The sequence below is a fragment of the Scophthalmus maximus genome, chromosome 10 (genome assembly GCF_022379125.1).
Source record: "Scophthalmus maximus strain ysfricsl-2021 chromosome 10, ASM2237912v1, whole genome shotgun sequence".
Classification (NCBI taxonomy): domain Eukaryota; kingdom Metazoa; phylum Chordata; class Actinopteri; order Pleuronectiformes; family Scophthalmidae; genus Scophthalmus; species Scophthalmus maximus.
In genome coordinates this window covers 9,474,111-9,496,837 of record NC_061524.1, presented here as the reverse complement: position 1 = coordinate 9,496,837, position 22,727 = coordinate 9,474,111, and the positions used below count along the sequence as shown (strand labels likewise).

The 22,727-nt window shown below is 45.0% G+C and overlaps 1 protein-coding gene across 4 annotated transcripts; it reads left to right on the top strand.

The window, feature by feature from the left end:
- Positions 1–989: 989 nt before the first annotated feature.
- On the top strand, positions 990–22,580 carry smoc2 (SPARC related modular calcium binding 2). 4 transcript variants are annotated; one of them, XM_035605227.2, is made up of 13 exons: positions 990–1,708; positions 7,312–7,474; positions 9,637–9,743; positions 9,977–10,076; positions 10,833–10,868; positions 13,152–13,199; positions 14,294–14,368; positions 15,934–16,120; positions 17,082–17,164; positions 21,073–21,172; positions 21,349–21,596; positions 21,874–21,911; positions 22,042–22,580. In XM_035605227.2, exons 1-13 carry the CDS (start codon positions 1,634–1,636, stop codon positions 22,063–22,065), a joined length of 1,284 nt encoding a protein of 427 aa, XP_035461120.1. In that variant the 5' UTR covers positions 990–1,633; the 3' UTR covers positions 22,066–22,580. The 4 variants fall into 4 exon arrangements, with proteins under 4 accessions (XP_035461120.1, XP_035461118.1, XP_035461117.1 ...); XM_035605225.2 differs by having other exon boundaries at positions 13,119–13,199; XM_035605224.2 differs by having other exon boundaries at positions 10,833–10,877; positions 13,119–13,199.
- The last annotated feature ends 147 nt before the right edge of the window (positions 22,581–22,727 follow it).

Genomic DNA, 22,727 nt, shown 5'->3' with positions numbered 1-22,727 from the left:
AATCCCACTGATAAAGCACTCTTACTCCTACACGACTACTTCTCCCCGGGGACCTACCCTCTCCAACTGGTTGCTGATACAAATTACTTTCCTTCATTATCTTTGTCCCATCATTTCCATATGAAATACTTTCTTTCTGCCTTTTTTATTGTCTGAAAAAAAAATCCCAGCAAAGTAATTAATAATTCCAGACTATTATTGATTGACAAATCAAAATGACCCACGTTTTTAAGAGCCAACGTGAATAGAAAAGTGGCTGATGTTAATGCCACTAGTGGCTCAGCGGCCTTTGCCACTACATCAGATTTGGTATGTCAGTTTAAATGGCACATGAAGGTGAACAGGTAAAAGCTCCACCATGGGATACACCTGTAGGCTGTCTTCTCAACCGTAGGCATGAAGGCTGTGTGTTGTTATGTCTCCAAATGTGTGATAGTGAAGGAGCACACAAGGGATTGACGGAAAACTGATTTAAAAATCAGTGATCAAACCACTTAATTACTGATTTGTATTATAGAGCAGTGACAAAGACAAACAAATCATAAAACAAGACTTCCTAAGATTGAAACTGGCGCAACTCACAGAATATGAAGTGAATACAGAAAATGTGAGAACTTGTTGCCTCTGGCAATGTGTAATTACTCGTTCATACCGTTAGATGGCGATATAGTAGCAAGCCACGGGTCTGTGCATTACTACAGACTTGCCAGTTCAGTAGCCTATGTAAAGAGATGTATATTTAGTATGTCTGATCAAGCATGGTTTTAATATTTATTCAATCTATCATTTTATATTATTAGTGTAAGTTTAGCGTCTACTGCTTTGTGTGCAATACTAAGTTTTAAATCAGCCAGTTGGGCATATTGCTTAATTTAGAGCCAATACCAGACTGTATCGTCTCTGTTGTGTGCGATGTCTTGACTTGCAGAACTTTGGTCAGGTCTTTAGGGGATGAGGCGGAGAGAAGAGAAGGGGGGTGTCCAGCAGTCAGAGGGGCTCAGCTCATATCCTTGCTGGTCCTCTCAGCATCATCCTTTCGTCTTTCTCTCTGCCAACCATACATCATCACACCGCTTCCTGAGAGAGAGAGACGTTCTTTTGTTTTGGTTTTGAAGGAGAAGGAGAAAAGCAAAAGGGTGAAAGGGAAGAATACCTGACGTGTTTGCCTCAGCTACCAGCAGCAGCGGGAGTCCCTCTAAACCTATACACCTACCCACCCACCTACCTACCGACTCGGGAGCCGCCTGCATCCGATAAGAGATCTAGTCCACAGAATCAAGTGTGGAGGGGAGGGGGTGTGGAGAAAAGAAGACGAATTGGAGAGAGAGAGAGAGAAGAGACATCGAGGGAGGGGAAAAGGTCAGGGACGCGAGGGGGTTATCACACTGCCAGAAAAAAAGGAGAGTGTCTAGAAACGGATTGGCAGACGCAACCAAGGAGACGAAGTGAAATAAACCAGCAACCACCGCTCCACCACTGACTGATTTTTTTTTTCCACACGGACTACTGTAGATTCTTAAACATATCCAAGCTCCTCCAGACACAGTCGCTGTGCTTTGGTGAAGTCCAGGCGACACAGACTGAATTTTGGACCGCGCGTAATTTGGAGAGTTCATTGCCGCGCTGCGTCAGGATGCGCTTCTGTCCGCTACTAGTCTTCCTCTGCCTCCTGTGCGCTGGACGCGCTCAAAAGTTCTCTGCTCTCACGGTAGGAAGAGCCACACGACTCCCCCGAACGCACATCACATGTGTGAATATTGGTTTTCAGATTAAAGCTATGCATGGGCATTCCATGCGTAAGAGTTTAACTCGCACTGACACCTTCTTTTTTTTCCCAGCAGAATTGCAGAAAAAAAAATCGGTATGGGAGACAATAAGTCAAGAATTTGTCATGCTTTATTCAATTTTTTGCCTTATTTTCTTCTAATAAGAAGAAATTCATTTATAAAACTCACGAATAAACAGAAGAATTAGAGCAGTTTTATCAACAGTACGATCCATGCCAATGGTTTTGGATTTAATTTACAGTTTAAATATGTTCTATGTGTGTCAGAAATTCAGGCAAATTTTTTTATTTTCACTCTAAACTCAAGCTTTTGTCAAATTGAGAGGCTTACTCTGTAAAACTTTCGGAACTCCATATTAGGGTCTCTGCACAGTATATCTGGAATGGAAAAGCTTCCGGCTCGCCCATGAGAGAGGAGCTGACTGATCTGTGAGCCCTTACCTGCCTAACAGCTTGTCTGCCTGTTCGCCCCTGTGCTCCCTTAACTCTTGCACCAGTGGCTCTTGAGAGAGGTGCCAGTCTCACAGGGTCTACTGCACCAAGTCGCATGGCAATTTTTTTTTCATTAGCAAACACGCATTGTGTTAATTTATCCTCAAAGCTCAGGTGAAAATGCATCTTTAAAGCAGATGAGGGGGGAATTCATGGCCACGATCAAGTGCAGGTACTGTGGTGAAGGAGGAACAACAGAGCTCGGAATGCGCACTGTCAGAGGCTTCCCCCCTTGATTTAGAGGTCCAAGTGACAGCCGCCTCCTCCAGCACCGTTATTTATGGTCTGGGTGAAGATGCTTTAATATCCAACTGGAAACAAATGGCCATGAGTTGTTAACCTGCAGGCGAAGGGTCGGAGATCCCTTCTCCCTGATGGCACTATGGATTTGTGGAATGTGGGAGGAAGTGTTGCACTGAGCAGACGCTCCCCTCAATTTTCACCGTGATACACACATTTATACACACATTTTTTTGGGGAGTAAAGATAACATGAGTGTTTCTTTTATCAAATGGTCATAGGTGTTAATATTTACCCTGCAGATGATGTAAATGTTATCCTAATACAGCTGCCTGTAGTGTGTTTGGATATGACACAGCATTCACTTTGCTCTGCATATGAATATGAGATGAAAAACGTCTCTATTTCTTTGCATGTTTCAGTGGTAACTGTGTCTGTCATACCTCCCCACTGTGGTTTATTCAGCCCGCTTTATTGGAATAGCACATGTAGAACCAGACTTCATCTTGTACCGGACTTTGCGAGTGATTAATGCCTTATTGTTTCAATGACACATGATAGGTTATTAATGGTTTAAAGAAAATGTATCCTTGTCATATTTTCAGTCAAACAGGCAGTTAAATATATGGGATATTTGCCCAGGTTATTCATAAGGCAGACTTTTTCCATGGTTTATGGAAGTATGAAATGGTGTGTGAAAAGATGAGGGCACACAGACCATTGACTGCCTCTTTTTCAAACCTGCAAAGTAATTTTAGTAGAACATATGGGCTGCATTTCCCCCCCTTTTCTTTCATCAAATTGTGCACCTGCCCAAAGAGACTTTTGTTATTGTCACATGACCAACCGTGGCCTTTCACACCACCTCCTTTTCTTTTTAAAAATCTTTCACAGCAATTAAACGCTTTTTCCTTTGATTGAGTTAGTAGCCTGGTTAAACGCTGTCACTTTCTTCCCCTTCCACCATGCTGGAAACTAATGATCCCCTTTGCATCCTAGCGTCCACGCAGGAAACTCCCGCCAAGGCCATTTAACACATTTGCCATGGCTCTCAGCTGGGGCCCCCATTGACCCTGCGGGGTCGTGGTGTGAGGGGCCTCTCGGGGCGCTGGAAGCGGGGGCCTCCCAGCCCAGAAGGCCCTTATCAGCCTACAATGTGCTCGCTGCTGGAGGCTCGCCTCCTCGATATTCCATTCAATCCCACAATGCAGCAGAGCCAGGGGGAGGTAATAGGATTTGATGTGTATGCTGGTTGGTCTTGGAAAAAAAAACTTCCCTTACACTCCGCCCGTCTCACCCTCTTTCTCCCGTCTCTTATTCCTTTGCCAACCTCTTGTATTAATTGAGCAGATGCAAAAAGCATCTTCCAAGAGAGACAGGAAGAAGTATACAATGACAGGAAAGAGAGCTAAGTAAAGAGAAAGTAAAAACAGGGAGAATGAGACAGACAGCTGTCTGGAAAAGGATTTAAGCCATAAATAGATTTGAGTCACAGTTCTGTCTTGAATCTCCGATGATGAATAAGGGCGGAAGCTTTTGCTGGGTGTACTGTAGCTGGGGTGAAGGCAATTCTATTACTCTCTACGTTGTTGCTGTGCATGACGATGGCGCTGGCTTGAAGAGGCTGGAATGAGACATCAGGGGAGTGTCAGGCCCTACCTCAGCCTCGCCCTTCCATCACCACAGCCCAAACACACAAAGATCTGCAACAGATAGGAAACTATAGGAGTACACAGGAGGGAGAGGTTTTCAACACACCACTGTCTCTTGATGCTTCTTCCTTTTCACTGGTTCTCACATCTTATGTGTTCTCCAGCTGCAGTGTAGCTATCGTTGACCGTGAAATAAGCACTTGGATGCCTGACAGTGAATCTGGGTGGTTGATTTCATGGGCGGCAGATTTCATGGCCAACTGTGTTTTTCCATGCTGTGTTCTTGGACCTTTATCTTAAACTTGCAGGCACTTGGCACTCCGCTATGTGCCACACTGGACATCTAGCAGGATGCTGGGCTGCAGAATGACTCTGTTTGAGCTGTCAGTCTGCTGGCTGGCACAGGCTGATGCTGATAATGCCGGTGTGGTGTTGAGCACTGGGGTGGCCAGTGTGGGCTGTGGCGAGGCTGGCGGTCCACCACCAAGCGTGGCTGGACACACTTAGCCGCTATCGGAGCAGTCACCGGCTTTGGAAGGTTGCAGTCTCCTGCGAAAAAAACCCATTCGCAGACCAGACGGTCACGCCTGCTGGACTTTATGTGAAGGGGTGAGCCGTGAGTGACAGAGTGGCGGGTGAGAGGAGGTCACCGCTGCAGGAGGATGTCCTAAAGGGTGTGGGAGGACAGAGGGAGAGGGTGGGAGGATGGGAGGGAGCCGACAGGAGACTGTCAGTTAGAGGCAGTGATGCAAACAATCCAAGAAACTCAGAGACACTTACAAGGAGGGGGAAGGAGGTGTTAGAGCCGCAGTTTATAGTAGGAGAAAGAGAAAGAGCTTATCTTACTCTTGTAGTCTTATTGTTCAACTTTATAGTTCAACTGTTCATATCAAAGTATAGTACTATTAAGTAACAGGTGTTTAGTTGATGACATCTGTTTGCAACCATTTGAATAAAGGAACAAAGTCATCCAAAGAACCCCTCGCAAATAATGTGATAGCTGGGATCTCCTTCTCCACATTAAGTTACAATGGAAATTTAAAAATCTAAAATAGAAAATCCTCCCACTTTTGGGAAAACAACATAACTGTCATCCAGTGGTATCCAACCTTTCTGGCTTCTGACCCCTTATAAAATGAAGTCATGTCTGTTCGTGACCTGTCATTACAAGTTATAACTGGTCATTTAATGTCATGTGGATGTGAAAGGGATTTTTCCCTTGTAGATTGTTCAGTTTGAAGGGTTTTAGTCACTCAAAGATGGAAACCTTCGTGGCTTTGTTGTCACCTCTCTCTCGTTCTCACTGCATTTCCTGTCATCTCACTACCATTACTATTGAATAAAGTCACAGAACACCCAAGAAATAACAAAAGAAATCCAGCGTTTCGAAATGAAATACTAAAATGAGAGAAAAGACAAGAGAATACTACAAATACTATTTCAAACGCCTATCTTGGAACTTTTGGGGGTCCCAAACATCCAGTGGGTCCCAAGATAAATAGACTGTCCCCTGCTAAAGACAATACACTCTTATAGCCCGATAACCACTGGAAATAGGCAACATTTATCCACGATTTTCTAATTACCAAAAGATGACTGGAGGCCGTACTTGTCAAGCCAACAGCCAGCAGTGTTTGGATACGTTATGCAAAATTATTTCTGATACACAAAACCTTTTAAACGCCTTGGAGGAAAAGGCTTGTTGAAAAATTGATTCAATTCAAAAGACTAATTTTCCCTCCCTGCGGCTGCTGTTCCGATGTGTTGGGACGGGCCTCACCTCTCTGATCCCCCCATGAAGATTTATGAGTAGGGTTGACAGAGTGGGCTGTGTGAACCCCCCCCCCCCCCCCCCTTAAGCCCAGGGCGACACCGCCTTCCCTACCAACCCTCTTCCAGGTGCATGCAGCCCTGAAGCCCTGCTCGTCTGAATGCGGAGGGCTGCCGCTAAACCTCATCTCTCGCTTCATTTGTAGTGTCAGAAAAAACAAATTTTTGTGATTGCAGATCATCCCACCCTCCTCGTGGATGCATGTCTTTTCTTCTTCTTTCTTGCCGTGCCCTTTCTTTTGATAACTCCTTACAGATTTCCATGGCTTACCTTTAAGCAAGGAGCTTTGATTCTCTGCTTTGTGCCACAAAGTGGGAGTGAAAGAGAGAAAGTCTCTGAGGTCATTCAGGCAGATTGTGGATATCCAGGCATCCACTGAAAATCGAACAAAAACGTTACAAAAGGAAAGAGCAAAACTGAATGGAAAAATTGGAAGTGTTTTATACATGCAAACTATCTCATTCTATGAGAGGACAAAAAGAGCTCAGAGAGGTATTTATTTTTGGATATGACTGATTGAAACAGCACCTGCATAAGCATGGGTATAGAGGTTTTTTTTCCCTTTCTACCCATTATTCCACCAAACTGAATGAATCATGCAAACTTTATGAAAACACCGCGCTCACACTGTAGCAAAACAAAGCTCCCTGACATCTAGTTTATTCAGCCACTCTATCATTCACCGGTTTTTCATTCATTGTAGCAGTCACAGCTTGTTGCCACCCCCCCCCCCCCCCCCCCACACCACCACCACCGCCTCATTGTGTGGCCTGGCGAGGAGATTTCATACCACAGTGGAAGATACAATGGTGGCATTGACTCAGGTGATCCGATGCGTTCAGCCCGGAGTCTCTGTACTTGTTTCTCTTTTCATGGCTGAGTAAAACATCCTCAGGAGAGATTCCAGGTGAATACCTGTGCAGGTGTTGGCACAGAAAAAGCAAAGATGAAGCGTCAGTCAAGTCTTCTCCAGCCCTTTAGACAAAGACGAATCATGGCTGCACCCTGACGGGCCTGTGGTGACGGTGCCTCATCTTTGTCCTTCTTTGTTGTGCTGTGTATCAGTGCACTACAGTGCGCTTATAAAAGGAAGTCACCCTTGATTATGAGTGTCTTATTGCAGCATTAAAGAAGAATTAACATGTTGTATGCCTATGGATATCCTATGTTTAATGTAAAAGCCTGTTTGAGCTCTTCATAAATCCCTCCAGAATCACACCTGTTGTGGAGAGTTTGGTGCAGAGGTGATTCCCAGAAATGGCTCATTTAGCAAATGTTTTCCCTGCTTACCTGTTTTCTCACCTATGCAGTTCCTGAGGGTGGACCAGGATAAGGAGTGCAACACGGAATGCAGTGGAGCTCCCCGCAAACCTCTATGTGCCTCCGACGGCAGGACCTTCACATCTCGCTGCGAGTTCCTCCGAGCCAAGTGCCGCGACCCCCAGCTAGAGGTCATCCGAGGGCCGTGCAAAGGTTAGGTCATGAGTCACACTTCAGTGCCGCCTGACGCTCTCAAATGTGCAGAGAGGGTCACAGGAGAAACTTGTGGGTTAAATTCATTTCAGCATAATTGATTCTTTGAGTGCTGGGAGGATGAGTGGGGTTGACACACTGAAAGGGGGAGCGGTGGAGTGGGGTGACGGGGATGCTGCTGTCTGGCTGGTTTCATCATTTCACACCATTTGTACTAATGAAGGAAATGTACTTTAATTTGTCAAAATACTCTGCATGTTTTGTGTTACGGAGTTCATGCTTTGGTGCAACAGAAATGAATAAAAAGTGACATGGGACCAGCAACGTCCCCGCTGATTTGAAATGGCTTCAGCTCTGTGAAATCAAATTATTATGCTGAGGCGCGGGCATACCAGTAGTGTATCAAGAATTAATGGTCTCATTTTCATGATACGTAAAGCTATACACATGTGAGCAATGGAGGACTGGAGATGAAAAGCAAAAGGCAAAGGAAAGCCAGTGAGGTCAGGCAGCTCACAGACTCCTTCAATGTAGCCCATACACCCCGATGCTGCAGCCCCCTCTCGCCCCCACCCTTCTCGCTAACTCTATACTGCTGGGTCATTGCTCTACAGACTGGGACAATGTCCCATTCTTACGTATTACAATATTAGATCACTAATGCTGGGAGCATGAGCAAAAGGGTTTGCTTAAAAAGAAGTCTCATATGATGGAAAAGCATTCCACGATTTTTATGCCCGTTCTGTGTCTCTATGGCAACGTCTCTAAGCGGACATCTGGATGTGGCGGACAGCGCCCGGGACACAGAATAGAGGATTCCAGCTAGGAAGCTGAAAGGGACGAGAGTCCATGAAAGTCGTATTGTATGCGTCAATAACATGGGATGTATAATGGTTCGGACCCCCCTCTGCTTCTGGACGGCCGGGGTGAAAGACCCAGCAGCAGCAGCAGGCGTGTCAGCCTCGAAATAAGCCAGAAGGCTGATCTGGCTTACAAGCACAGAGATGGGACTGTGTTTAAGGATGGTGAGACTGGCACCACATTTGTTTTCTATCACTGCACTCAGATGATTCAAGTGTCCTGTCATTTTTTCCAGTCAGCTCTTTGGTCGGAGCCCCCTGGAGAAGAAACGATGGTTTGGGGTTTTTCCACCGGAGCTAACTTTAGCACGCCTCACCTCGCTGTTTTCCCCCGATCCGGAACATCCAGCATCTTTCCCCCTCTCCTCCCCAGTGACAGTGACACACACACTACAAACTACACACACACACCAGACTGAGAGAAGACAGTGCACATTTTCCTGCATGTGACTAATGGACAGTCTAGTGGAAGACATGCCAGCGACATGCAGCCTTCTGACCAAACTGAATGTTTTTAAACTTAGCATGAGTCATTGTCTTAATGCGATTTGAACCTGTCGGCCACATGAGCACTTCGTGGCATGCTAAAGTGTCACACCGAGTTACCATTGAACCCATCGCTGCCCAACATTTCCTGAGAGTTTGCACAGCTGGTGCCGTTGGTCAGGTACGACGAGGCAGTGGTGGAATGACAGGCTGAGGCATGTCTCTGACAGAGGGATGTGAAAAAGTCATGGGTGAGTACAGTGGGGTCCCATTCATGGGAGTTCATGGTCTCAGAGTTGTGGACCCCACTGTAGGTGAAATGCTGCTGACCCTCATTTATATCAACAAATCCTTGAGAGGACAGCTCGGGCTGAACCGAGGAGACGGATGAGGTTTAGGAGGAGAGTGAGGCAGACTCATAGACATTAAGGAAGGGTCAGGTTTTCCTCGTGCATCAGCCCTTTTCTTGGGTGACTGGAATGTTCTACAGTAGTAGCACAAGCTGCCTCGCTCAGTAATGTCTTTACCACCAGGCACTGCGCAGGACTCCTAATAAGACTGGGGGTGTTGGTTCTATTCCCAGCCGCACAAGTATCTGCCGCCTCTGAAATGTCTTGAATTGTTTCCTCTTCATCTCCCCATTTGCATTTTCCTTTCATTCCTCATCATCTGTGAGATTCCGCATCCGCCGCCGACTTTTTTTTTTCAAGTATGTTGGCTTCATAGCTGTGCAGCATAAGAAAATAATTGGGCTGTGGGTTGAATCATGGGTCTCTGTGATGTGTAGTGATTCTGGTGATTTGTGGTGCTCCACAGATACGTCCAGATGTGTAGCAGAGAAGAAGTACACCGAGCAGCAGGCCAAGAAGCTCTTCCCGCAGGTCTTTGTGCCTGTATGCAACCCTGATGGTACATATAGTGAGGTAAAAAAAAATTATACTTTTGAACATGAGGCACTGCAGCAGACCAGAGAGGCCATCGTATACAAGATGAACTCTTTTTATAAATTCACTTCTTGCAAGAATTGCTCCTTTCTCCTTAATTTGTTTCATTGTTAAAGAGCTTTTAACTCTGTTCCTTTGAAATTAATTCTAACAAATGCAATTTGAGGTTTATCTTGTGCTAGCTTTGTGTTTACATGCTGCCTCGATTACAGGTTCAGTGCCACAGCTACACTGGATACTGCTGGTGTGTCACACCCAATGGCCGACCCATCAGTGGCTCAGCAGTGGCCAATAAAAAACCTCGATGCCAAGGTGGGTAAAATGCCCCGCGTCTTATTTTGCAATAAGCCCAATCTATGCCATTCAAAATGCCTTATTCGTGGTGAAATGCAGTTTCTGTAACTTTATGAAGCAACAATGATACATTGAGTTCAACACAACATAGAATGACATTCCCTGTGTGTGGGGGGTGCAATCTTTAGTCCTGTGGGAAAATGGTCAGCGATTGGACTCACGGCCACGGGATTCGAGGGCCACCCGAAGTCTGAGCGTTGCTCAAGGCTTGGGGCTGTGGTTTAGATAAGCCCAGAAGAAAATCCCCGCTGCAAAGTTGAGCAACACAATTAAACTGTAAGGAATGTAAGTGTTCTTAGAGGATGGCGTCTGCCAAACAATCAAATAACCAATGCCACATGTCGTCCCCGTGCGTCTTCATCGGGCTGCCTTTGAAAGTGTCTGCTGTCTCAATAGTGAGACGTTTCCAGGAGCAGCGGTAGCAGCAGCAGTAGATGCAACTGCCAGCTGTACTTTAATTGCAGCTGTGTACATAAAGTTTAAAAATGTCATAAAACACACCTCCATTGATATGCAGCGTGTAAGTGACCGGAAACACTTAAAATTGAATGACTCTAAAATAAAAAGGCAGACAGTTTTCCCCTGTCTGCTGGCTGTTTGAGCTTGTGCCACAAAGTGAGGCCAAACATTTGTAATCTTTGTCTTTTGATACACATTTTTTTTTTAAGTGTATGGTGGTGAATTTTCAATTCATTTGAACCTGTTGCTTTTCAGGATCAAAACAAGAGAGGGCTACCACAAGAGAGCCAGGTAAAGCAGGTGAGACTGTAATTCAGGGGAAATTCATTCTCAAGAGGTATATTGGCTCCCATATATGGGCATATATGTGCATGTGTGCTTTCATATTTGTCCATGTGTATGTGTGCACCTATCTTAGCATGCATGTACAAGTGTTTGTATTCATTTGTATGTCTGTCTGTTTTCCTGCATCTGTGTCGGAGCTGTCCAAGGCGGGGTCGCCTGTCAAGGCTTGTCTCTCTAATATTTTGTCAATTCAAGTGGGTGCGAGCAGCCTGAAGGCTGATATAAAAGTATGTTGCTTCATAACAAGTCTACGAAGGGAGGCTGTGGTGAGTTTTAATTCACACTGCCAGTAGCCACATTGCCAATAACCGCCTGTTATCTTTACCAAACATCCAGGAAGCAGCCAGAGTGGAGGAACACTGACATATCAGAAGCCCATCTCTAACTTTATCTTCATCTTCGTCTCTGTTCTTTTTCAGCAACAGTGTCAGAAACAAGGAAATCTTCACACTTTGTCCTTCACCCTACTTTAACTCTGTCTCTCATCAACACGAACCCTCTTCCAGATATAGAACCACTAAGTTTCCCTCTGACTTCACTCCAGTTACTGTATATCTTCCTCCCATCGTTTGAGACTGTTTGTTTAACTAATGTGATTTGGAGGCTCAGAGAGAGGGGAAAAAAATGTGAAATTCGGGTTGATTAAGATCGATTCCTTATGTGATCGTGTATGTGTGAATGTTCTTGTTTGCCTGCATGGATGTGTGCATGTGTGTGTGAGAGAGAGAGAGAGAGAGAGAGAGTGCTCGTCCATCCTCTTGTGTTTGTCACATGGGTTATTCCTGTCAGTGTGACATTTAAGTCTGCTCCTCTATCTCTGTAAACAGTCTTGGGTACAGTGTCTGTCTGAGCCCAGCCAACTCATTACACATAGATCAAGTGGGAATGCAAAAATTTGAGGGAGAAGGAAGGAACGACGGGAGATGGAATAAGGGCGGAAAGAGGGTGGGGGGGTTTGTGGTTGAATCTGAACTGGTTGAATAAACAAGGTGGTGAAAAGCAGAATAAACTGTAGTATTACGGTGTGCCAGCACTGAAAATAGCAGTGATTGCATCAATATTTTGATTTAGCAGAGGCCCGTCAAGAATTCCTCTGCAGCCTCTTCTGTACTTTTACTATCAGAATATTTATAAAGTTAAACATAAAACGCTTTACCGTAAAACCCAAAAAATGACAATTTCGTTCACATGCTGGAATCACATGCAGCTGACAAACAGCAGTAAAACTAATGCCGAATGACCACAAATGGCGCGGGGGTTTCCTGGCAGATGCTAAAAGAGGTGTTACAGTCATGTAAAAGGCTGCAAAGTAAAGAGAGGTCATTAGTGGCTCATAGTAAATCCAAATCATAAATACACTTTTGGAAATGGCATTTCCATCCGTTAAGTGGGCAGAGTAATAACATGTCTGCCTCCGTCGGTCACACTGACTGTATGTATTTTTAATCCACCTGGCACACTGGGGAAGATGAATGGCTGGCACAACAAACACTGAATGTGAAATCCGGATTTTGTAACGGAGAATTTGTTGTTAAAGAAAAGCAGTTAAGCTTAATCCACCTACTGTATTAGAGATGCCCTGACTCATGCATTAACAGAGCTTTACTTTGTGCAGAATGAGTGACCCACACTGAGGTTAACCACACCTACAGCCGTGGGTTTTACCCTAAGCTGCTCAAAACCTCAGTCCCCATCTCCCTCCCACCGCAAATCATACAAACAGAGACCAAACAAACACTGAGCTCGTTTCTCCCACTGTTAATTGGTTCCTCTCAGACTTGGCTGTGGCGTCCTTCACCCCTTATGTTTCTCCCACCTTGACACAGCTCTCGAAACTCAAATGCAGGTAATGGATGGGTGGAGAAGAACATCAGGGTCAACTGATCCTCATCCTCTTCTCATTCATTATAACTGACCCCAATCTGTCCTTCGTAGCATAATGATATCCCCTGTTGCATGAAGTGAAACCATGGGAATATATGACCACTATACTTCTGAGTCCTCTTTCCTTCTCTTACTGTAAGTCACCTCTTTCAGCCTCCAACACACACACACACACACATGCACACACGTACAAACACGAATGCACATATCTCTAAATCTCCTCACCTCTACTTCCATCTTTCTTGGCCCGGGCAACGTGCAAATCTCACATAGTTAAGTATTCTCTCATCTAGCTTACTCTGGTAATTGTAGTCTCCTTGCAAATATTCTCCATTCTAAATGCAGATGAGACCGGCCTAGTGGTGGATCCGCAGCCCGCTGCAGACGATGAAGGTGAGCTCTTATCCCTCAGACTGTGCGTAAAAGCTATTTGATACTGTGTCTTTGTTTACTCAGACACCACTGACTCACTCATAGCACTGAAACGTCCTTAAATGGACAAAGGATCCTGGCAAACAGGCAGTTACATTGTCATTCGTCCAAAAAAGGCCTTTGGGACAAATGTGACTGTTAAACATTTTTATACTGATAAGATTCACAAGATTTTATTTAAATATCAAGGTAAACTAAGGCAGGAGTTGCGTTTTGGCTGCTGCTTATATGTATTGCCCCCATACATTTAATGTAAAAGTGAAACTAAGCACTTTTTGTTGATCAAAATGTAACTGTTCATTTGAGGTGTTATTCCTCATTTTTAAAAGTACAACCTCTTATTATTGGTTACTTTGCATATTGAAATGTTTCATGTAATCTTTCAAATGTGATGCATTGTTACTGACATCATATAAGGTTGTTACTGGCAGCTCATGTTGAACTAGCTGCAACATTAAAATGCATCTTATCCACGTTAATTTCATAATCAATAGTCCAGCGATTATGATATATGTGACATAATATTGCACAAACCTTTGACCGGGGGAGGACTGCCTGATACTGCCTGAAAGTATGGTTTGCTGCTAATCTATCTGCGCTGTAGGTTTTTAATAAACTTTTGACTTGTGGAGAACTGGAGTATTTTGTGGTGGTGCTAAATTCACTTCCCTTAAACCAAGAAAAAACAACTTCCTTTATTTCTAGTGCAATGAAGATAATCCCTCACTGGGAATGGGGAGCAAACACAAGTTGCATTTTCAGATGTGTTATTTTTGTAAGTCGTGTTTTATGATTTCATGATAATGTGATTATTTGATGAGACTGGTGGAGAGACTCATGGTCATAGTTCACTTACCTCTGTTTTCGCTGCCCTATTTCTGGTCACAGCTGTCGTATGCAATTTACCCTCCACATCCACTGCAGCAGTTTGAGAGACGATAACCTTGATGTGCATTTTACAGTCTGTGAGTTTTGGAAGCACCGGGTTTGGCTCAGACACAAACGAGTGTGTTTTCAATTGAAACAAGTAAAGCTGTCTCTGTGATTTCTTTCAGACATCATTTCCCAGTACCCCACTCTGTGGACAGAGCAGGTTCGCAGCCGACAGAACAATAGAACCAGAGCACCATGTGAGTTTCAAAGACCACTTTTTTTCCCCTTTAATGATGGCGATCGGGTGTTTGCAAAACCCCAACTGAAAGCACGCTCTGTGTTTTTCCTACTTGTGTGAGCAATCATGGTTTGAGGCTGTTCCTGTCTTTTAAGGAAAGATGGTGGGTTGTGAAACCAATACATCTTGGTGTTGGAGTGCAGCAGACTTTGAGGATCTGCTTCTATGTGGTTGTTTGCATTGCAGCATGTCGCTAATTATCAGCACATGGCACAAACACAGGATGCCGTATTCTTTTAGCTGGTCCACTCTGCTCTCCCTCTAAACACATGTACTTTTATGTTATACGGATCCGTTTATCTTTTTTCTTAATTTGCATAAAATCTGAGGCCATCCGAGAGATGAGGACCCAGTGTGCCTATGTGCATTTGTGTGTGTGTGTGAATCCCATTATCATAACTTACAACCAATAAAAAGAGCCTGAGAAATGCAGCATTGATGGCTTTGATTACCATGTGCTCTTTGGGGTATTGGGGCACATGAAAAGAAGAAAAAAAAACAGCCACCCCAACAAAGAGAACCCATACGGAGGAACTGGAGCGAAGAGAGTCGGTTGAGAGAGCGGGGAGGCATTTCATTTGGTCTCTTTTGTGTGGGTAAAGATCTCTAATGAAAATAAACAAAGAAAAAGGATATCCATAATCCCACAGTAGCTTCCGAGCCTTGAGGCGAACAGCGAAGAAGGGCATCGGTGATGAAAGCCCCTCATGGCCAGCAGAGCTCAATTTCCATCCCTGAGTTTAATTCTCAAATCTCTGTTGGAGAACTGCACAGGGGAGACGGAGGCTGCTGCATATGGGGGGGGGAAAAAGTCTGATTAGATCCTGCTGAGGCTCCGCAAAACCTCATGTTTCTAATGAGGCTCATGCTGAAGCACTGCATTTTTCCATAGGAATTTTGAATGTGTAAACATATAGATCCCGGCTACTTTACCGTGCAGTAGTGAGCCACAGTGTGTAGGTGTCTAAAGGCAAAAGCCCGACTGACCACTGCTCTGCTTTTGTCCTGTCTGCTTCTTTCTCTGACACACACACATCCACAGAGGGCAGTCGAGTGTCCAAATATTTATTTAACTTGGGGCATAGGGAGCTGTATGTAGTCATTAGCCCCTTAATGTCCGTAAACAGTGCCACGGGGGGCTGATATAGCAGTCTGCACACACAGTCTCCGGGCGCTCTTCCTCCTCCCTTATAGTGTTCCTCCTCCGCCTCTGGAGCTTTGCAGCAATTTAGTGCAATGAGAGAGCAGCTGTATGCCTGAAATTAATTCAAACAAGTTTTAGGAATGACTCCAAATTTGTGCATTTTAAATAGACGCTGTTGTTCACTGTTTGTGTGTGTGTGTGTGTGTGTGTGTGTGTGTGTGTGTGTGTGTGTGTGAGTGTGAGTGAGTGTGTGCCCGTGTCTGTGTGCGTGCGTGTTTGTGTGTGTGTGTGTGCATTTGCCAACTCGCATAGCCAAGACCACCTAAGTTCCACTTATGCATCCGATGATTTCCTCTTTAACCTCTGACTCCGTTCTCCAGCCTCATCGTGTGATCAAGAGCAGCAGTCTGCCCAGGAAGAGGCGAGGCAGCACAAGAACGATGCTGTGTTCGTACCAGACTGTGCCCATGGAGGACTGTACAAGCCAGTCCAATGCCACCCCTCCACCGGCTACTGCTGGTGTGTGCTTGTGGACACTGGACGGCCCATACCTGGGACCTCCACCAGGTGGGACAGGGTTCACCTATATTTTGGGCCTTATCTATATGGTACTTTCAGCCTAATTTACAAAGATTCTTGGAATTTATTGCGCAGTTCTTTGTGGCAAACAAAGGCAGGTAAGTGATCATTAGCCGCAGAACAGAATGACCAGCTTATAGAGCGGCTGTCCAACTGGATGACCTAGTTTCACGCCCTTAGTTGGCAAATATGTTCTGCACTAAAATATCCTTCAACAACACTGAGCATTATCTTTCCTCAGAACTCAGGTCATATGAGGATAGGCCAACTTATGTGAGATTCTCTATTTAGAAGTTCCCAGCAATAAAAAGTAGCTTCCGTATTTTAGAAAATGTAAGTCTGACATCAATACGCAGACAGACATCTCCACTGCTGATGAGACAGAGTGGCTCAGTGGTCTGGTAAGTGGCAGGTCAGAGGTCAGTCAGACTGGCAGAGTGAGGCACTGGTGCACTCTTGTTGAGCAGCGATGCTGGGTATCAGATTAACAAGTCTCCAGGCAGAGTGCCAGACAGCACATTAGCACACATATGGAAGCGTGGACTTTCCCCCTTCTCTCTCCTTGTCCCACACCAGCTTTTGCGCCCTTCGCACAGCAGCAGTCCGGACTCCACCAGCTACACCAGGGAGGCCGTGAAAGCTTCCTTGTGTCCCACGCTCTCTCTGTCCGCATGTCTGCCTCTCTCCCTCTATCTCACACTCTTTCAACGTCCCTCCCCCTTTTCTGTCCTCATACCAGCCCTAAATCCTTCCCCCTCGTTTTGGATTTGTTTCACAGCCTCTGGTTTGCCACAAAACAATTATTTGTATCCCAGAGATTTAACTGTTTTGGGCGTAATTGGAAAACATGGGATTTCTCTGTTATAGATCACTGTTATAGACAATCCCTTTCACCCATTACTCTGTGAATCATTTGGCATTTTCTCACACGGCGTTTTCTCTGTTACAGGTATGAACAGCCAAAGTGTGACGGCAATGCCAGGGCCCACCCAACTAAACCTAAGGACCATTACAGGAGCAGACATCTCCAGGGTAGGTGTTTTTCCCCCTCTCTGTTCAGACCACATACGTTCTTCAGCAGCCGCCTTGAAATGCTGCCACGCTTCAAAGGTTGTGATAACAGTGTGTGTGTGTGTGTGTGTGTGTGTGTGTGTGTGGGGGGGGGGGGGGGGGGGGGGTTGTTGATATTATTTGCACTGTTGGTCAAGGAAATGCTTGATAACAAGTTGAGGATTGCCAGACTCTGCCCCTCACTGGTCAATAAGCAAGGAGACAGAGACGGATCGGGGGGCAGGATTAATCTTTAAATGACACGGAAGATGGAGTATGGTGGGATGATTGCTCAGAGGGGTGAACAGCAGGGAGGAGAGGTAGAGATAATGGATAATAGGATGCCAGAGACAGGTAGTGATAGAGAGACTGACAACTGTGGAGATAAGTCAATTGAGGGTGTTTGGAGGTGGTGGTCATGGAGTGGGCGTAGCTGCAGGTGAGAGTGTGTTTGCTGTGTTAGATTGATATTTGCTTGTCAGGTTTTGGCACACAAAGACAAAAGAGGGTGGATGGCTCAACAATAAAAACAATTTTCACTGTTGACATTGGTTTCCGTAACCCATAACCGTGACCACGATCAATCCCTAAATTTGAGCTTGAACCAAAATCGCAATATTACCCAAACCCCAAACCAAAAACCACGTGATATCAGATCGAAAACCTAAGTTGGAAGTCACCAATGTGGGGTGTGTAATCTTTGAGAGGATTCACAAAATATGCATTTTAGAACTAGAAGACACCATATAATAATGTGTTATTGGCTCTCTTGTTTGAAACTAGATGCAGAAACGTTCTTAAAGTTTTTGTGATTGCTGTGATACAGGATCACAAACACTGCACTCAGCTGTGCAATGGATCACACGTGGCATCACAAACAAAAATGATTAAATCAATTTATTACAGGTCTAACTTAATGTGGTTACCTCAAGCATCGATTTTATTGAGAAATATTGTTGAAACTCTTTCCCAAACTATCTGTTATAATTGTCCACTTGATTTTGCTGAGCTGCTGCCACATTCAACATTGACCTCTTCCACTTACCAAAGGTTTGCACCGTGAATGGTGTTCTTTCAGCGCTGTTTTCATTACACTTAAATATCGCCATATTCAATTTCGTCAGTGATTGCACGACTTGTCATAAAACCAGTGCAGAGCGGAGTTATAGCTCTCAGGTGATGCTCACAACCAAATCACAGTTTAAAGCTGAGCGTCGCTTGGCAAATTTGGTGGTTTGGTAAACATGTTAATAATCCAGCAGCATGTGAACAGAGCCACCACTGTTCCTGTCCCATCCATAACTGTTTATGTAAGAGTTTGCGAAGCCAGAGCTGTGCTCTCTGCTCGCAGGTGCTGCATTTAGCAGATTTAGACCTGCACTCTGTCTCTGCATCGAGGACTCTTGTATAGTGCGTATAAAACAGTGAGACAGGCTGTCATAGATGAATGCCCCTTAGATCAATACATGTTCCTCGTCTTTGCCTTCCAGGGGCACTGGTGGTGTATATTATTGTTAATCTATTGAGCAGGAAAAATCACAATGTCTCTCAGCAGCAAGTGTGTGTTGGCAATGAGGTGGAAAACACAACTATCCCATTAGAAAGACCTCAAACCCAACAAAACACCTCTTTGAACACCACACTGAAGGACGGACACCCAACATGGACGCTCAAACAAGTACACAGACCTCATTCTAAACCTTGCGCCATATCAGCCAGGTCTCCCATTATTACATGTGCCGGGACAGTGTGAAACAACACAGCGTCTTGTTTTCGTTGTGAGCAATTGCATCAACAGCTGTAAACCCTGTTTCTGTATGAACCAGGGATAATTATAAACGTTGCCTTCACACTGCTGCAGCTTATTTGCTGTTGAAGCGCAGGTGTTGAGAGGTTTATGGGGCGAGAGGCAAGAAAGGAACGACTTGCCCTGAAAGCAGCAGGAGAGGAAACCGAAGAGTTCGGCTAGCCTTCTCCCCAGAGCAGACTCGTGGGATGGCATTGGGGCAGGCACTGGGAGCTGCGGTCGTGAGTGCTGACAGGGCTCTGCCCCATGTGGCTCCGTAGAAAAACACTGCTTCATTCTGACAGTAACACACGGTCACACACATGCAAACATGCACTTACTGGCCAACTTTTCGAAGGGCAGCAGAGTTGTGGCGGTGCATGAATAGAGATGTTGAGATTTTCAGCAAGAAAAATTTAATCATTTGAGGCTTTCTCAACTCGATTCCATCCTGCATCTGTCAAACCTAGACATTACATAATTATAATCATTATGAAGTAAGGCAGCAGACGCTTGCTGCTGCAGCCTTGGACAGAACGGAAAATGGCCAGACTCAATTTCCTTTGAGTGACAGCAGGAACATTTGTGTACTGCCCCTCAGCAAAAGAGTGTCCAGACGGACAGAAGGCGATCTGTCCCGCCTCCGCAAGAAACACTTTTGCTGCCAGGAGGACAGGACTGTAGCCTCACCTGATGGCTTCCCAGTTGAATGAACTGCAGACGCGCTCAGATTCCTGCAGCGTTATAGAGAGGACGTGTGCTCTCCATGAAAAACACTGAGCTTCGAACAAGTCCAACTGCCATCCAACAAATCTGCCTTCAGCCAGAAGCCAGATAAGAACACTTTGCCTTCTGAGGGTGCAATTGTGTGACTGTCTAGACTAATTTACCTCAAGAGGCTCAGCAAGGCACCAGTTTGGCCATTCACAGGTGGGTCCGATATTTTACTGGACGCAGACCTGGGAGGGCCGATACTAAAACTTAAGTGCAAGTCTGTTCAGCACGTAAAGGAGACTTCGGAACAGTTTGGACATGTGAATGTTTTAGTCCTTGGCCTGGCGCAGGAGTGGAGGCTGGGTGCTGGGTGTTTACACGGATGCTGGTCGCCACCTGTTAGAGAGGGGCAAAGCATGCTATTATCTCCGACACAAGAGAATCTGGCCCCGCAGGCCTGGGCCATAAAAAGAGCAGCAAACGGCAGATAATTTCTTCTTCTCCACAGGCAGAATAGCAGAGGGAAGTCGGACTGTGAGAAAGCAGAGTAGAGCCGGGAGAGGAATCCAGGAATCTCTCAGGCCTCCGTTGCCTTCAGCTCTTCCAGAACAGCCTTGGCCTCACTCTTAAAAGTCTAAGGTCTAACAGACAATTACTATCATTAGGGTCATTCCACTCCAGTTGTCACTCATTTACCCCCCCCCCCCCCCCCCCCCCCCCCACCCTTCATCAGTCTGCATGAAGCACTGCTTCTCTGCTGGTTTTAGTTGGGTAGTCAATGATATATTTAACAATATAGGTTAATGGAACAATTATGCCATATAAATTGTAATCCCACCACACATTTAAGATCAGCTGCTGTGTCTGTTGATCTCCCTGGACGCATACCTTGAAATCAGACATGTGATGTAACACTGTGTCTGTCAGGACTGTATTTGTTCCCCTGGATGTCACAGGTGAATTTCTGGTGCTGAATGGAGCCTCTTGTCCACACGTACAATATTCAGTCACATCTTCTGTGCCTCCAGCTGTCAAAACCACTCAGGGGCCTCCGGGATGATTGGCAGGGAGCGCTCTTCCTGCTCCAGATGAGGGGAGGTCTGACACTTTATGAGAGGGAGTTAGAGACAACTGCGAGAGTCTTGTTATGGTTTATTTTCTCCTCCGCTGTCTTCATGTGCTGTTCACGTTAAAACTGCGCTGCCTGTTATGACGTCCCTCCCCAAACATTTTTTTAGGCCACCTATGACGGCAGCATTCCACCTCACAACACTTGTTTTAATGCTGTAATGCATTTTTCTGCGTTTGCTGACACGTGTACACTTACTTCCATGTGAACTGTATAATCCACACGTGCGCACACACACTCATTCTGTGGTTTGTTTTCCAGGCTGTCCTGGGGCAAAGAAAACAGAGTTCCTGACAAGTGTTCTTGATGCGCTGTCGACAGACATGGTGCACGCCGTCACAGATCCTGCATCCGCCGGAAGGTATGTCGTACCTTAATTACAAAAGGCACTTAAGTACTATGCACTGCAGCTGATTATTGCTGGATCCATGACAATTGATTGAACTCGAGTGACACAAGTTATTTTAGAGAGCTGGATGCACTGATGGAGGGGCCTTTATAGGCTGATGAATTGATCGAACGGTGTCTGTCATGTAGGATGGCTGAGCCTGACCCCAGCCACACCCTGGAAGAGAGGGTGGTCCATTGGTATTTCAGTCAGCTGGACAAAAACTCCAGTGGGGACATCGGAAAGAAGGAGATCAAGCCTTTCAAACGCTTCCTGCGCAAGAAATCCAAGCCGAAGAAGTGTGTGAAGAAGTTTGTAGAGTACTGTGACATCAGCAACGACAAGGCGCTGTCTCTGCAGGAGCTGATGGGCTGCCTTGGGGTCACCAAAGAAGAGGGTGAGATGAACAACACATAATAATGTCTAACTGCAGCTTAGCTACAGCTACAGCTAATACAATCTACCAGCAACAGACGTCACTTCAGCTGGCAAGTTTGACGATCACTGGCTTGAAATAGGAAGCCTGCTTTGGTCTGCACCAGTTTGAAATCAAGGACCAATTTGCAGTGTTTATCTAAGGGCCATTTGTTTTGGGGGGCAATGATTTGATGCTTTGCCTGCAGTGAACTTCATACTATGGTTGTGGGGTTTATATCACTTTTTATGTCTCGCAGGGGCCAAACCAGGAGAAGGCTTATCTTCCAGTAAACTAGTAAGTTTTTTTTTTTATCTCTGTCAGTGTTGGCTTAGTCAGGAATATACAGTCATTAGAATGTTGTCCGACTAAGTGCAACCAAACAAGGGAATGAGTCAAACATGTCACTTTAATTTCCTCTCCTCAGAATCAGCCGAAGAAGCAAGGCTAAGCCCGCAACTGAGATTTCCCCTCCCGCACGGAGAATGTGCCCTCACCAATCGGCAATAATGGAAACCATAGTATTTGCACTTTGTACTTTAAAAAGAAATGTAAATTCACTTTGTAGAAATAAGGTATTTAAACAGACTGCTGAATCTGTGAATGATGTAGTTAGCTTTTTATGTCCTGACAAACAAAAATTATTTTACACATACAATGTATGTGTCCTTTGTGTGTCTAAAAAGTGTAACTTTCAGAGTTGTACAAGTTTTAATGCTTGATGTTAAGTTTTTTGCCCCTTCCCCTATTGTACTTTTCATGTCATATTGATGATGTTGATGCGGATATTTGGTACACTGCTACAATAATTTCAATCATTCCATCGCCCATGTCCTCACCTATAGCATACCTTCCTGTGCTTTGTACAGCAGTTTGAAAGAATGTCTTAAACATACATCATAAAAACGTCCCACATGTTCACATGTATTCATGTTTATTAGAAATAAAGAACTCTTTTATACATTCTGTGCCCTGCGAGTCTACCAGTCTTAATGTGTCAAAGACGGTTAATTAGGTCAGTGAATTCCTTTGTTGCTCTCTAATCCAATTAGTCACCTGTATTTTCCTTCTCATTATATAAATATTGTAATGTCTTTGCCGTTTTGTTTTTTC